We start from the raw sequence: 13,633 nt of genomic DNA, 5'->3' as shown, positions 1-13,633 counted from the left end.
CACTAGATCGCGTGTTCCCCAGAATGTAGAAAATTTACAGCATTTATCGTATTCGGTAGATGTTACCAGTTTAAACGACTGCCATTTGGCTTAAACATATCATCAGCAGCCTTTATTAAGGGATTTAATACTATACTCAGTCCTGAAATTTTAAAAAAAAATTACTTGTTGTGTTGATGATGTGATTATAGCAGAACCCTCTTGGTAACATCACGACACATTAAATCAGTTTTTACAGATCATGAAAGAGCATGAGGTCACAGTAAATACATCAAAATCCAAATTTGGAAGGCGAGAGGTCAAATTTGTAGGACACATAATTTCCGAGAAAGGGGTAATGCCCGACCCAGAAAAACTAACGGCAATCAAAGAATTCTGTACTCCATATAATAAGAAAACTCTCAGAGGATTTCTAGGTCTCACTGGATTCTATAAAAAAAATTATTTGGATCGACTCTCTCGCAACACCACGCCTATGTGCATTGACTGGCAAAAACACGCCATGGGTATGGGATCAACAAGCCAATGAAGAATTTTTAAAAGTGAAAAACGCACTAACAACAGCACCGATTTTAGCACATCCTGATCTAACACAAAATTTTTGTATGGCCACTGATAGCGTGAAAACAGGTTTAGGAGTTGTGTTATTCCAAGAATACGAACAGGCAGGGCTAAGGTCATATATAACAATTGCCTTTGCCAGTCGGGTACTCACAAAAAGCGAGAAAAACTATTCAGTCACGGAGCTGGAAGCATTGGCCATTGTATGGGGCTTCCAACGTTTTCGATACTTCCTATTCGGAAGAAAAACAAAAGTATATACTGACCACAAAGCATTAGAATTTCTGTTATCCGCCAAACTAACTCATGGGAGGTTAGCCAGATGGATGTTAATACTACAAGAATTTGACTTCACTATTACACACATACCAGGACCAGCGAATGTATTAGCAGATGCTTTATCACGATGTCCACAGGGTGCATCCAATAACATAGGTTCGGAAGCAGCAGAAGACCAGTTTACAATGTACTATATGAAACAAGTACCTTTCGAAAACTACATTACGACAGCATTGAAAAACATAGGCAAAGAACAGGACAAGGATCCCGAAATACTAGGAATCAAACACAATTGGAGAAGTAAGGATTTTCCAGACATTCGACAGCACTATCTCGTAAAAAACGATGATTTATTTGTTAGACGAAATGTTGCAACGAATGAATGGTTAATTTATATCCCAGATGAACTAATTAATAAGTACATATGGTATACACATTTAAGTAATAGCCACTTTGGACCAAAGAAATGCTTTTTAAAAATAAAACAAACAAGCCATTTTCCTAATATGGAAAGACGAATTAGAACAGTATTAGTCAAATGCAAAAAATGTATGAGGGCTAAACACGTCACTTTCCAAACCAAACCACCTATGTTTCCAATAATCCCTAAAAGATTAAAACAAATAGCTGCAACAGATTTGATGGGGCCCCTCCCACACACAAAAATGGATACATTTTCATATTTGTCGTTTTGGAACTTACTTCTAAATATGTTACCTTGACACCATTAAAACGAGCAACAGGACTTGCTATAAGTAAAGCATTTAGACAAGATTTTCTCAGACAAGTAGGTCGAGTGGAACGAATAATTTCTGATAATGGCCCACAATACAAATCAGTGCAATGGCAGAACACGTTAAAACAACACAAAATAAAACCCGTCTACATATCTAAGTACAAACCTAGCGTAAATCCAGCAGAACGATCTATGAAGGACATAGGCACTTTAGGCCGATTATATGCAGGCAAAAGACACAACACTTGGGATATATACCTTAAAGATTTTCAAGAAGTAATAAATGAAATGCCACATAGCACTACACTACTACCTCCAGTTACTGTACTTAAAAATATTGAACCCCCAAACATAACCTGGTTATGTTTGGGGGTTCAATATTTTTAAGTACAGTAACTGGAGGTAGTAGTGTAGTGCTATGTGGCATTTCATTTATTACTTCTTGAAAATCTTTAAGGTATATATCCCAAGTGTTGTGATAAGTGTGAGAATTATCGCACAGTCACTGTAACAGCTCATGCATCCAAGTTACTGAGAAGAAGAATATATAGAAGAATTGAAAAGAAAATTGGTGATGTGTTAGGTGGTGATCAGTTTGGCTTTAGAAAAGGTAAAAGCACCAGAGAGGCATCTCTGACATTTCAGTTGGCAAGGAATCAAGACTGAAGAAAAATCATAACCTATTCATACGGTTTGGTGACCAAGAAAAAGCGTTCAACAATATCAAATGGTGCAAGATGTTCAAATTCTGAGAAAAATATGGATAAAGTATAGGGAAAAGATGGCAATATACAGTATGTACAAGAGACAAGAGGGAACAATGAGACTGGAAGACCAAGAGTGAAGTGCTGGTATTAAAAAGGGTGTAAGACAGGGATTGTAGTCTTTTGTCCATGCTGTTCAATCTATACATCGAAGAAGCAATGACAGAAAAAAAAAAAAAAGAATTGTTCGAGAGAAGATTTAAAATTCAAGGTGAAAGGATATCAATGTTACCATTTTTGGATGACATTGCTATCCTCTGTGAAAGTGAAGAAGAATTGCAGGATGTGGTGAATGAAATGAACAGTCTAATGAGTACAGAATATGGATTGAGAGTATATCAAAGAAAGTGAAAGTAATGAGACATAGCAGATATGATAACAGTGAGAAATTTAAAATCAGAGTTGGGGTTCATGAAGTAGACAAAATTCAGGAAGTCTGCTACCTAGGCAATTGAATAACCAGTGACGAACGGAGCAAGGAGGTCATAAAACACAGATCAGCACTGGCGGAAAAGGCATTCCTGGCCAAGAGAAGCATGCTAGTAGAAAACATAGGTCTTAACACGAGGAATAAATTTCTGAGGATGTTTGATTTGAGCACAGCATTATATGGTAGTGGGACATGGACTGTGGGAAAACCAGAACAGCAAAGAATCTAAGTCTTTGAGATGTTAAGCTACAGAAAAATGTTGAAAATTAGGTGGACGTATAAGGTAGGGAATAAGGAGGTTCTCTGCAGAATCGGCAATGAGAGGAATATATGGAAAACACTGACCAGAAGAAGGGACAGGTTGATAGGACATCTGTTAGGCATCAGGGAATAACTTCAACAGTGCTAGAAGGAGCTGCACAGGGTGAAAACTGTAGAGGAAGGCAGAGGTTGGAATATATTCAGCAAGTAATTGAGAACAAAGGGTGCAATTGCTTTTCTGAGATGGAAAGGTTGGCACAGGAGAGGAATTCGTGGTGGACCACATCAAACCAGTCAGACCCCTGATGACTCAAAACTACCCACTACATGGCAGTCATGTAGAGCAGCCTAGGTATCAGGTTTTACCAGCTGTTTTTGAACTCCACAGTTATATCTATGTGACCCAGGTGATACTTATCCCCACAATATAATACTTCTTTGCATGTTTAAAGCTGTTAACATCTCAACAATGTATTCAGCTAACACAACTAGAATTGGCTAATCACAGTAGATGCCATATGTATGATGGCTAACTGCATGATTTTTCTAAGCAGTGGCTATGTATTTTGATATTGTTGATAGACCAATGAGTACTCATGGTTGAAGCTGGTATCAGTAGCTATGGGACCACTATTGCATTGGGCTGCAGAGCTTTGCTGGACAGCAATAATACAACTATCATTGGGATGTAAAATCAATGAACTAATGAGAAGCTGACTGTTTACATCAGGGATGTCTTTGCCAATATATATAACAACAGTGAGCTATTTATGCATGTATGTCAGTGTGTCTGCCCTGTCTTTGTTCTTCTTGTCGGCCGCACTCTCTCTGTCCACCTTCTAAGCTACTCCATCTTCACTTCCTACCCCACTCCGACACATGGTGGGTCTTACTTCACAAACATACATGCTAAGACAGACAGGAACATACACATGTGACACATATATTATACCCATATCTCTCTCTCTCTCTCTCTCTCTCTCTCTCTCTCTCTCTCTCTCTCTCTCTCTCTCTCTCCACCACAGATGTCATCAGCACTAAATTATTGGGGGAGGGAGGGGGGAGAGGGCAGGGACTCAATAGGTAAAGTATACATGACAAGGGGTCCAAACGCAATATACCATGAACAAAGTTGGAAAAAATTTGCGAGCCTTCTGAATGGTTCAGACCATTTATTTCAGAGACATTTAAAACACCTAAAGCATGCCACATGCCAATTTACCAACATAATTTGAGATTACCAAATATGGAAAAGTTATAGTAATACTTAAATTTATCAATAGTATGTGTATGATTATTATGTATTATACTATAAACAACTGTGAAACTTTCACATTGAATGGTTTTCCAAACTAAAATCGGCTTGATTAAAAAAGTTACCTATTACATACATGATGTTATTTAGTTTATTTTTCAAACATACATTTAAAAACACAAATGGAAACCTGTGAAAATTGTGAATAAATATGTAAGTAGTCAAAAAGACAGAAATGATTATTAAATAAGTTGTCAAGAACATAAGGTAAGATAAGCTTATAAACTTAATCCTATAGCAATCTACATACATTTCTTTTGTTTCCAAAATTGGATATAAATATTCTAGCAACATTTCTGAAGTCTATTTGATCCAACAACAGCAACTTGTACCCACTGCAAACTACTACTTGATTTGGCCTCTGCTGTATCATTGTGGAATGCAGACAGATAAACAGTCATCATAGAGCAATAAAACAGCTTTCTGATTGCAGCTTGGAGCTGGGGACACAAGCAGGAGTCCTACCAGTGCTCCAATATTAGATAATAATTCTTGTACTTCCTTTTTCATAGAAACAAAAATGTATTTTGTGTCTTTCAGGCATTAAATGTTGTTTCATAAATGAAAGAGTTAAAGTTCTGTTATTGAAGTTTGAGCATCAGTTTCCAGGTATGAAGCTACCACAACATGTCCTCTCTTCTTCAGCAGCACTTTTCCGAAGGAAACCTGTTTCTTCATGCCAGGTCGAGTGTTGGATGTCATATCAATGACTTCAAAATATTCCTGCCTGTAAAGCTTTTCAAGCAAAAGAAATTCATGTGGATCCATGCCCCCAGACAGCCAATTAGGAACTTGCACCCTTGGAAGTTGGAGCTGTTGTAAGCCACGCTCAGATATAATATCGTATCTTCGTGTAAGGAAGAAAAATTTTCATTCGTCCTGAGTTTGTTAAGACCCACAATTACATACTGAAGCAATGAATAAAGTCCTGAGACTGTTATTTTCAAGACTTCCAGAAGCTCAGTTACTTCTTTCCTCATTATGAAACCAAGATATGTTTTGTCAGCGTCAAAGAACACTTGGGCCAATGCCTCCTTCATACCCCATTTCTGTTAAGTTCCCACTGTCTTGTGAGTCAGAGGATTTTTTTGTTCAAAACCGTCAGTAGAGCTGTCTACTGGGACATAAAGGTTGATCTTGGCAACATCACTGATAGGTCCTTCAGCACTTCTTCAATAGTACATGTAAAGTTGTCTTTTGCTTTTGTGTTTGAAAACAGTATTCTTAATTGATGAGTGGAATTTTTGACGGTACTTGGAATTTTGCAGCATGCTTACAAAATCAAGCAGATTTCTGCTTACCTAACCTGCTCATCACCACTCGTTGTCATACTGACACAGTTCATTAAAACTTGGAATATTGTCTTCATGGTGAATAATACAAACGTTTTCGATTTACTGGATCTAGAGTAAATTCTGCAAACCACTAATTATTACTGCACAAGAACTATTATATGTATAATTAGTTAAGACTGGATATATGCATTCAACAGTGTCTTTTTTGTCAAGTAAGAGTAAAAAAAAATTATACTGCTTTCAAAAAAATATTGGGGGGAGGGACACGCCAGTCCCCCCTCCAGTGATGGCGGCATCCTCCTCCCATCTGTCCCCGCGGTCCTCCCATCTGTCCCCGCGGTCCTCCCATCTGTCCCCGCGGTCCTCCCATCTGTCCCCGCGGTCCTCCCATCTGTCCCCGCGGTCCTCCCATCTGTCCCCGCGGTCCTCCCATCTGTCCCCGCGGTCCTCCCATCTGTCCCCGCGGTCCTCCCATCTGTCCCCGCGGTCCTCCCATCTGTCCCCGCGGTCCTCCCATCTGTCCCCGCGGTCCTCCCATCTGTCCCCGCGGTCCTCCCATCTGTCCCCGCGGTCCTCCCATCTGTCCCCGCGGTCCTCCCATCTGTCCCCGCGGTCCTCCCATCTGTCCCCGCGGTCCTCCCATCTGTCCCCGCGGTCCTCCCATCTGTCCCCGCGGTCCTCCCATCTGTCCCCGCGGTCCTCCCATCTGTCCCCGCGGTCCTCCCATCTGTCCCCGCGGTCCTCCCATCTGTCCCCGCGGTCCTCCCATCTGTCCCCGCGGTCCTCCCATCTGTCCCCGCGGTCCTCCCATCTGTCCCCGCGGTCCTCCCATCTGTCCCCGCGGTCCTCCCTCTGTCCCCGCGGTCCCCTTCCCCTCTCTGTCCCCGCGGTCCCCTTCCCCTCTCTGTCCCCGCGGTCCCCTTCCCCTCTCTGTCCCCGCGGTCCCCTTCCCCTCTCTGTCCCCGCGGTCCCCTTCCCCTCTCTGTCCCCGCGGTCCCCTTCCCCCCCTCTGTCACCGCCGCCCTCCCTCTGTCACCGCCGCCCCCCCTCTGTCACTGCCGCCCCCACTCTGTCACCGCCGCCCCCCTCCCCTCCATGTCACCGCCGCCCCCACTCTGTCACCGCCGCCCCCTCCCCTCCATGTCACCGCCGCCCCCACTCTGTCACCGCCGCCCCCTCCCCTCCATGTCACCGCCGCCCCCTTTCCTCCCCTCCACGTCACCTTTCCTCCCCCGCCGCCCCTCCACGCCCCGTCCCCTCACCGTGCCCTCCCCTCCCCGTGCCCTCCCCTCCCCGTCCCCTTGTCCTCCGTCCACCTCCCCCTCCCCTCGCCGTCCGCCACCCCCTCCCCCTCCCCCTCCCCTCGCCGTCCCCCTCCCCCTCCCCAAACACTCGCCGTTCGCATCACCCTCCCCCTCCCCCTCCCCTCGCCGTCCACCTCCCCTCCCCTCGCCGTCCACCTCCCCTCCCTTCGCCGTCCACCCCCCCCTCCCCTCGCCGTCCACCTCCCCTCCCCTCGCCGTCCACCTCCCCTCCCCTCGCCGTCCGCATTCCCTCGCCGTCTGCCTCCCCTCCCCTCGCCATCTGCCTCCCCTCCCCTCGCCGTAGCCCTCCCCTCCCCTCGCCGTAGCCCTCCCCTCCCCTCGCCGTAGCCCTCCCCTCCCCTCGCCGTAGCCCTCCCCTCCCCTCGCCGTAGCCCTCCCCTCCCCTCGCCGTAGCCCTCCCCTCCCCTCGCCGTAGCCCTCCCCTCCCCTCGCCGTAGCCCTCCCCTCCCCTCGCCGTAGCCCTCCCCTCCCCTCGCCGTAGCCCTCCCCTCCCCTCGCCGTAGCCCTCCCCTCCCCTCGCCGTAGCCCTCCCCTCCCCTCGCCGTAGCCCTCCCCTCCCCTCGCCGTAGCCCTCCCCTCCCCTCGCCGTAGCCCTCCCCTCCCCTCGCCGTAGCCCTCCCCTCCCCTCGCCGTAGCCCTCCCCTCCCCTCGCCGTAGCCCTCCCCTCCCCTCGCCGTAGCCCTCCCCTCCCCTCGCCGTAGCCCTCCCCTCCCCTCGCCGTAGCCCTCCCCTCGCCGTAGCCCTCCCCTCGCCGTAGCCCTCCCCTCGCCGTAGCCCTCCCCTCGCCGTAGCCCTCCCCTCGCCGTAGCCCTCCCCTCGCCGTAGCCCTCCCCTCGCCGTAGCCCTCCCCTCGCCGTAGCCCTCCCCTCGCCGTAGCCCTCCCCTCGCCGTAGCCCTCCCCCTCCCTTCGCAGTAGCCCTCCCCCTCGCCGTAGCCCTCCCCCTCCCTTCGCAGTAGCCCTCCCCTCGCCGTAGCCCTCCCCCTCCCTTCGCAGTAGCCCTCCCCTCTCGTCGCCGTAGCCCTCCCCCTCCCCTCCCCTCTCGTCGCCGTAGCCCTGCCCTCCCCTCCCCTCGCCGTAGCCCTCCCCACCTCCCCTCCCCTCGCCGTAGCCCTCCCCACCTCCCCTCCCCGCCTCCCCTCCCCTCCCCGCCTCCCCTCCCCTCCCCGCCTCCCCTCCCCTCCCCGCCTACCCTCCCCTCCCCGCCTACCCTCCCCTCCCCGCTTCCCCTCCCCTCCCCGCCTCCCCTCCACTCACCGCCTTTCCCCCGCCTCCCCCCCGCCTCCCCCCGCCTCCCCTCCCCGCCTCCCCTCCTCCACTACCCGCCTCCCCTCCCCGCCTCCCCTCCCCGCCTCCCCTCCCCGCCTCCCCTCCCCGCCTCCCCTCGCCGCCTCCCCTCGCCGCCTCCCCTCGCCGCCTCCACTCGCCGCCTCCACTCGCCGCCTCCCCCCGCCGCCTCCCCCCGCCCTCTCCATGTTGCCCTACACACATTCTATACATGGCAGTGTGCATCCTCTTTCAAATCAATTCCATGCTACCTGCACAGCCAAGATGATGGTCTTTACCAACCTTGTTCCTCTCCGCCCTAAATATGCAAGCTGTGTGGTTTGTTCCTCCACAGTATATCTTTTGAGACAATCTCAGTAGGTTTACTGGATTTGGTTGAGATCAATAGAGTGCTATAAGAGGAGGTGTGGTTAGCATCCTTTTAGGAGGTGTGTATCTGATATGTATATAATGTGATTGTCAAACTCCAGTGGCAAAATGTTGGTGTTTATTCAGGGATATTATCTGTATATTTTGTGTAAAGGGCTTGTGGTCTCCAATGCCTTGTTATAGAGTAATAATGTGGTTGTGATGTGATGTATTCAGTTTTATACATTCATTACCTTTTGTTTCAGAAAAAGTACCTTTACAACAGTGAGAAACCTTAATATATGATTACCAAAATGCACAACAGAAAACACAAATTAGTACTACCACCCTTCAGTGCAAAAGTACTATGTAAACATTAGTTTGTGAAGATATTCAGGTTTTCAGCATATGTGGTGATAATGCATGGTTACTCCCAGTTTCATCATGAGTTCATGTTTCCTGAATAAGTCTTTCCAATTCTCAGCACAGGTGCTGGGTATCTGGCAGTGTAAACAATCTTCATTGTCGAGTCAGGAGTATTGAGATTGGAGAATGAATGAACGAATGAGAATATGTTTTGTCTGATTCCTTCTGCTTCATTTTGCAGAATAATTCTTGTTGCATAAAGTAAAATTGCTGCAAAGCTGAGACAAGAAGATGCGTGACAAGTGTTATTTTTGGAGCTCCTTTGGTGTGGTAGAGTTGGTTGAACTGTACCAGAAATACATAGGAACCAATGAAATTCCAATTACTCATAAACAACATCTGATAGAAAACCCTAAATGACATTTACTTTTAGTGCGCAAAGGACACTGAGGGTAATAATGCATTTGTGCAGAAATAAGGAAAAAACTGAAACACACACAACAAGAATTTAGATCAGTATTGTTAGTCTCAAATTAACTAACTAGTAAGTGATATCAATGTAATGTCATCACTGTTCACTTTATCAAGTGTGGATTAAATTTGCTGTATAGGTGTGAAACTATAAACCAAAGGAACATAAAATAAAAGCTATTTATTGCATTGTTTCGTCTTATGTTTATTTCAGTTGATTTTGTATTAAAAACTCTTGGTAACCTGCCTTTACGTAATATTTAAATGCACTTTCACCAATAAGTTTTTCAAAAATTATGGAAATGTGTTCTTCTTTTAGATACAGTTTTATCAAAGTAATAATGTTTAGTGTGATAAAATTTAGGTACATATATTGGCAGTTTGCAGATGAAAACAGTGGTGAAATGGTAGCAATTATGATTGGTTTGTTGTTCCATTATGTAGCATACACAGTGGCAGGTTTTCTGTACCATGACTACTGTGTGTTATTTATTTGAAGTAAGAAATTATCAAAGGGCTGTATGTGGATAAAATAGATTTAAGTGATTACAGAATTCAGCAAATTTAACTTGGCCAAAAGCACCAAAAGAACAGTAATGTCTATGTTGAAATTATGATGCACATTTCATAGAATAAGGATATAAAATGCTGTTGGTCTAGCTGATTCTTCCATTTAGGAAACAATTTTTATTCATTTTTATTAACGTGCTCTTCTTTAGCCACTTTTAGATTCATTTATTATTTTCTAAGTTTTTAATTTTCTTACAGTAATGTATTTTGATATGAACAGTAGACTTTTTAATGCAATTAAATCCTTGCATTTTTTCAGCATTTCTTTCAGAAATTCAAGAATTAGGTATCAGTCACTCTACAGAAGACGTGGATCGTTTGATAAGAGCTCATGGGCACACTCTTCATGATATTTATGTCCTGAGAGCTGGAAAATTTGCCCGTATACCTGACATTGTTGTTTGGCCAGGTTAGTGTCACTATTATCTAAGACTATGATTATTACCTACCTACTTGCTGCTGCTACTACTACTACTACTACTACTACTAATACTATTACTACTTCTAGATTTTTTGGTGGTGGTGGTGGTGGTGGTGGTGGTGCTGCTGCTGCTCCCCATCCAGTACTTTGGCTGCTGCTTTAGTACTGAAATCAGAGGGCAAATATTTGTGCTTCTAGTAAAGTACTTCAGTTCCTGTTGCTGTCAGTATCACATATGGCTCCATCAGTCACTGGGGAAGGAAAATCCTCTTTTAATGCAGAGAGAGATGACCCTAAAAATCTTCCCTTCCATGGATATGCCATGCGAGGAACGTAGGGCTAAGTGGCAACCAGAAAAATACTTCCCCCAATACTTAGTTTGCCCAGAAATTGATGGGATTCCTTCTTGGCCACAAAGCTGTTACTCTTTGTGGTAAACTCAGAAGACAGGTTTGGGAAAGTGGTAGCCATCTTAAAAATGAAAAGTGGTTCAAAACGGCATCCCCTGCCAGTCACAAATGCTACTCGCATGTAACCACCTCGGTGACATATGCATGACTGTCACTCTCCATAATATTCTAAATATGGTTCAGGGCATCATTTACAACAGAGACCTGTTACTGCAATCTGATAATTAGTGACGTGCCAACTTGGAGTGGCAGGGTGTGCACTTGATCCATCTTGTACATAGGGGGTTAAAAACAGTATGGTCGCTACTGGTGCCTTCATCTAGGCCCTTGAGGTTAAAGGTGAAGGTGAAGGTATGCTGATGCCTTGTGAAACTATAGGAGTCTCCATCTCCCCCACCCATGCGGTGCTTCAAATGTTTGAAATTCAGTGGGCACATGACCCTGTGTTGCAGCAATAGCCCCATCTGAAGAGATTGTAAACTGGTACTGCATGTGAATGTTTCTTGTGCATCCCCCCCCCCCCCTCTGCCCTCATCTGTATCAAGTGTGGAAATCGCCTTTCTCTGTGTTCACCAGAATGCACTGTTTTCCAGAGAGAGAGGAAACTAATAGACTCTGGACAAAGTAACTTAACCAAGAAGCCAAGAAATAGTACAATCAATTGAAACTAGCATGTAAAACAATGAAACTTCCTGGCCGATTAAAACTGTGTACCGTACCTAGACTTGAACTCAGGATCTTTGCCTTTTGTGGGCAAGTGCACCACTGACAGAGCTACCCAAGCATGACTCACGGCCATCCTCACAGCTTTAATAATCTGCCAGGTTGTTTCATATTAGTGCATACTCCACTGCAGAGTGAAAATGTCATTCTGTAAACATCTCCCAGGCTGTGACTAAATCATGTCCCCGCAATATCCTTCCTTCTAGGAGTGCTAGTTTTGCAAGGTTCACATCTTTGAAGTTTGGAATGTAGGAGATGAAGTACTGGCGGAAGTAAAGCTGTGAGGACAGGTTATGTGTCGTGCTTAGGTAGCTCAGTCAGCAGAGCACTTGCCTGGGTCCACCACCTAATAAAATGACAGAAGCAAGAACACTGGGAACAGTATGTTTCAACCATGAGACCACATACCTTCCCTTCACATGTTTGAGCAAAGATCATCTCTATAGATGCCAGACACCTGCAGGTGTACCTGGTATTACCTTGAATGTCTACACTGACCCAGATGCTGTTGCCAAACGCTTTGCATTATGCTCAAGTCTCAGTGTCTGAGAATTATCAATCAGCCTTTCGTGTCCTAAAACAGTGGGTGGAGCGAAAGCAGTTACCTATCACTATACACCACCTGGACCCATATAATGCTCCATTCAGAGATTGGCATTCGTCAGTCACTGCCCTGATACAGCCCCAGGGCTGGACCGTATCCACAACCAAATGATCAATCACCTATCATTGTATTGTCGGTGTCATATCCATGCCATCTTTAATCGCATCCCTCATTGAACTCTGCTGTCAGGGGCTTCCAGCTGCTCCCTAGATGGGGCACCTTGCCTGCCTTTCTTGCTGTGTCTCCCTTTCTTCACTGACGTTTTGTAGACCTTGAGGTTTTCTTCCCCTGGGGTTTGCACAGTAGGCTATCTCTGATCTACAGTTGTGTAGACCTGTCTCTTTGAGGATAACCTTGTAGATTGGTCCCTTTAATTATCCAACTAACCAGCCAACCAACATGTAATGAAATGTGAGCAGGTGCATTATCGTGGTGCAAAAGCCTTAATTCCTCCGTAAAAATCCAGAATTTTTTTTTGGATTGTTTCAGGCAAACTACATTGAACCTGTAAGTAGTACTCTTTGTTGTTCATTTCACATTGCGGCAAGAACTCATTCTACACTACAACATTAAAATTGAAGCACACTGTGAGCATAATCTTCACACTTGACCATACTTGTCAAGTTTTTTCCAGTCTTGGCAATCAAGGGATGATAGTTCCTTGCTTTCAGTGTCATACCCGTCATCTCGCATTTTGTTACCTATTGTGACTCGTTTCAGTAGCTCTATATATTACTGTTGACTTCATGTGGTGACTCCAGGACAACTTCCATTCACTGCAATTTTTGTACAAATCTAACAACTTTGGAACAAATTTATCCATAACAGTTTCATGGCATGAACCAGTTGACATACCAACATTATCACTGGCATCTATGACTGTGATTTGGCGATCTTTCGTAGTAGTTTCTTTCTCGTTTTCAGTGATTCCATCGGTTGATATGTTGGGCATCCAGGGCACTCATCACTTTCAGTGCCCTCAAGGCCTTCTTCAAAGCAATGTAAATCACATTTAAACCCTTGTTTTATTCACAGAAGACTCACCAAAAGCTATATTTAATGTCTCTGAAACTCTAATGCACTTTATTCCATTCCTATAACAAAATTTAATACAAATTGTCTTGTCCATTTTCATGCAAAATAAGGTATTGCTAATACTACTAATACCTTCTTGACAGCTGACAATAGATTTAAATATCCAGTATGTCTCCCATTGTACAGATACTTTTCAGACATGTTTACCAACACAATTACAAAAAAGTGATGCAAGCCAGCCTAATGAAACACACAAAATTACAAATTCATCGTTACTTTCTAAACACTCCTCACGTAGTAAAAATTGTTACGTATTAATGCAGCCCTTCAAAGCAAACTTCTGCTTCCTAGTAGAAACACAAAGTAAGAATAAACCTTAAATCATTCAGAATAGTTGCACTGTATGGTGTTCAAAATTCTATCAGAATATATAC

At 45.0% G+C, this 13,633-nt stretch overlaps 1 protein-coding gene across 1 annotated transcript in view; it reads left to right on the top strand.

Annotated features, from left to right (window-relative positions):
* LOC126331792 (alkyldihydroxyacetonephosphate synthase) overlaps positions 1–13,633 on the top strand; it is a 245,753-nt gene that overhangs the window by 159,002 nt on the left and 73,118 nt on the right. Inside the window, exon 4 of the mRNA XM_049996521.1 lies at positions 10,266–10,415. Within this exon, the coding sequence (XP_049852478.1) occupies positions 10,266–10,415 (150 nt within the window). The remainder of the gene's footprint in view (positions 1–10,265; positions 10,416–13,633) is intronic.

Source organism: Schistocerca gregaria, chromosome 2 (genome assembly GCF_023897955.1).
Source record: "Schistocerca gregaria isolate iqSchGreg1 chromosome 2, iqSchGreg1.2, whole genome shotgun sequence".
Lineage (NCBI taxonomy): Eukaryota > Metazoa > Arthropoda > Insecta > Orthoptera > Acrididae > Schistocerca > Schistocerca gregaria.
Note: the sequence above shows the minus strand (reverse complement) of the source record. Positions and strands in the feature narration are given on the sequence as shown.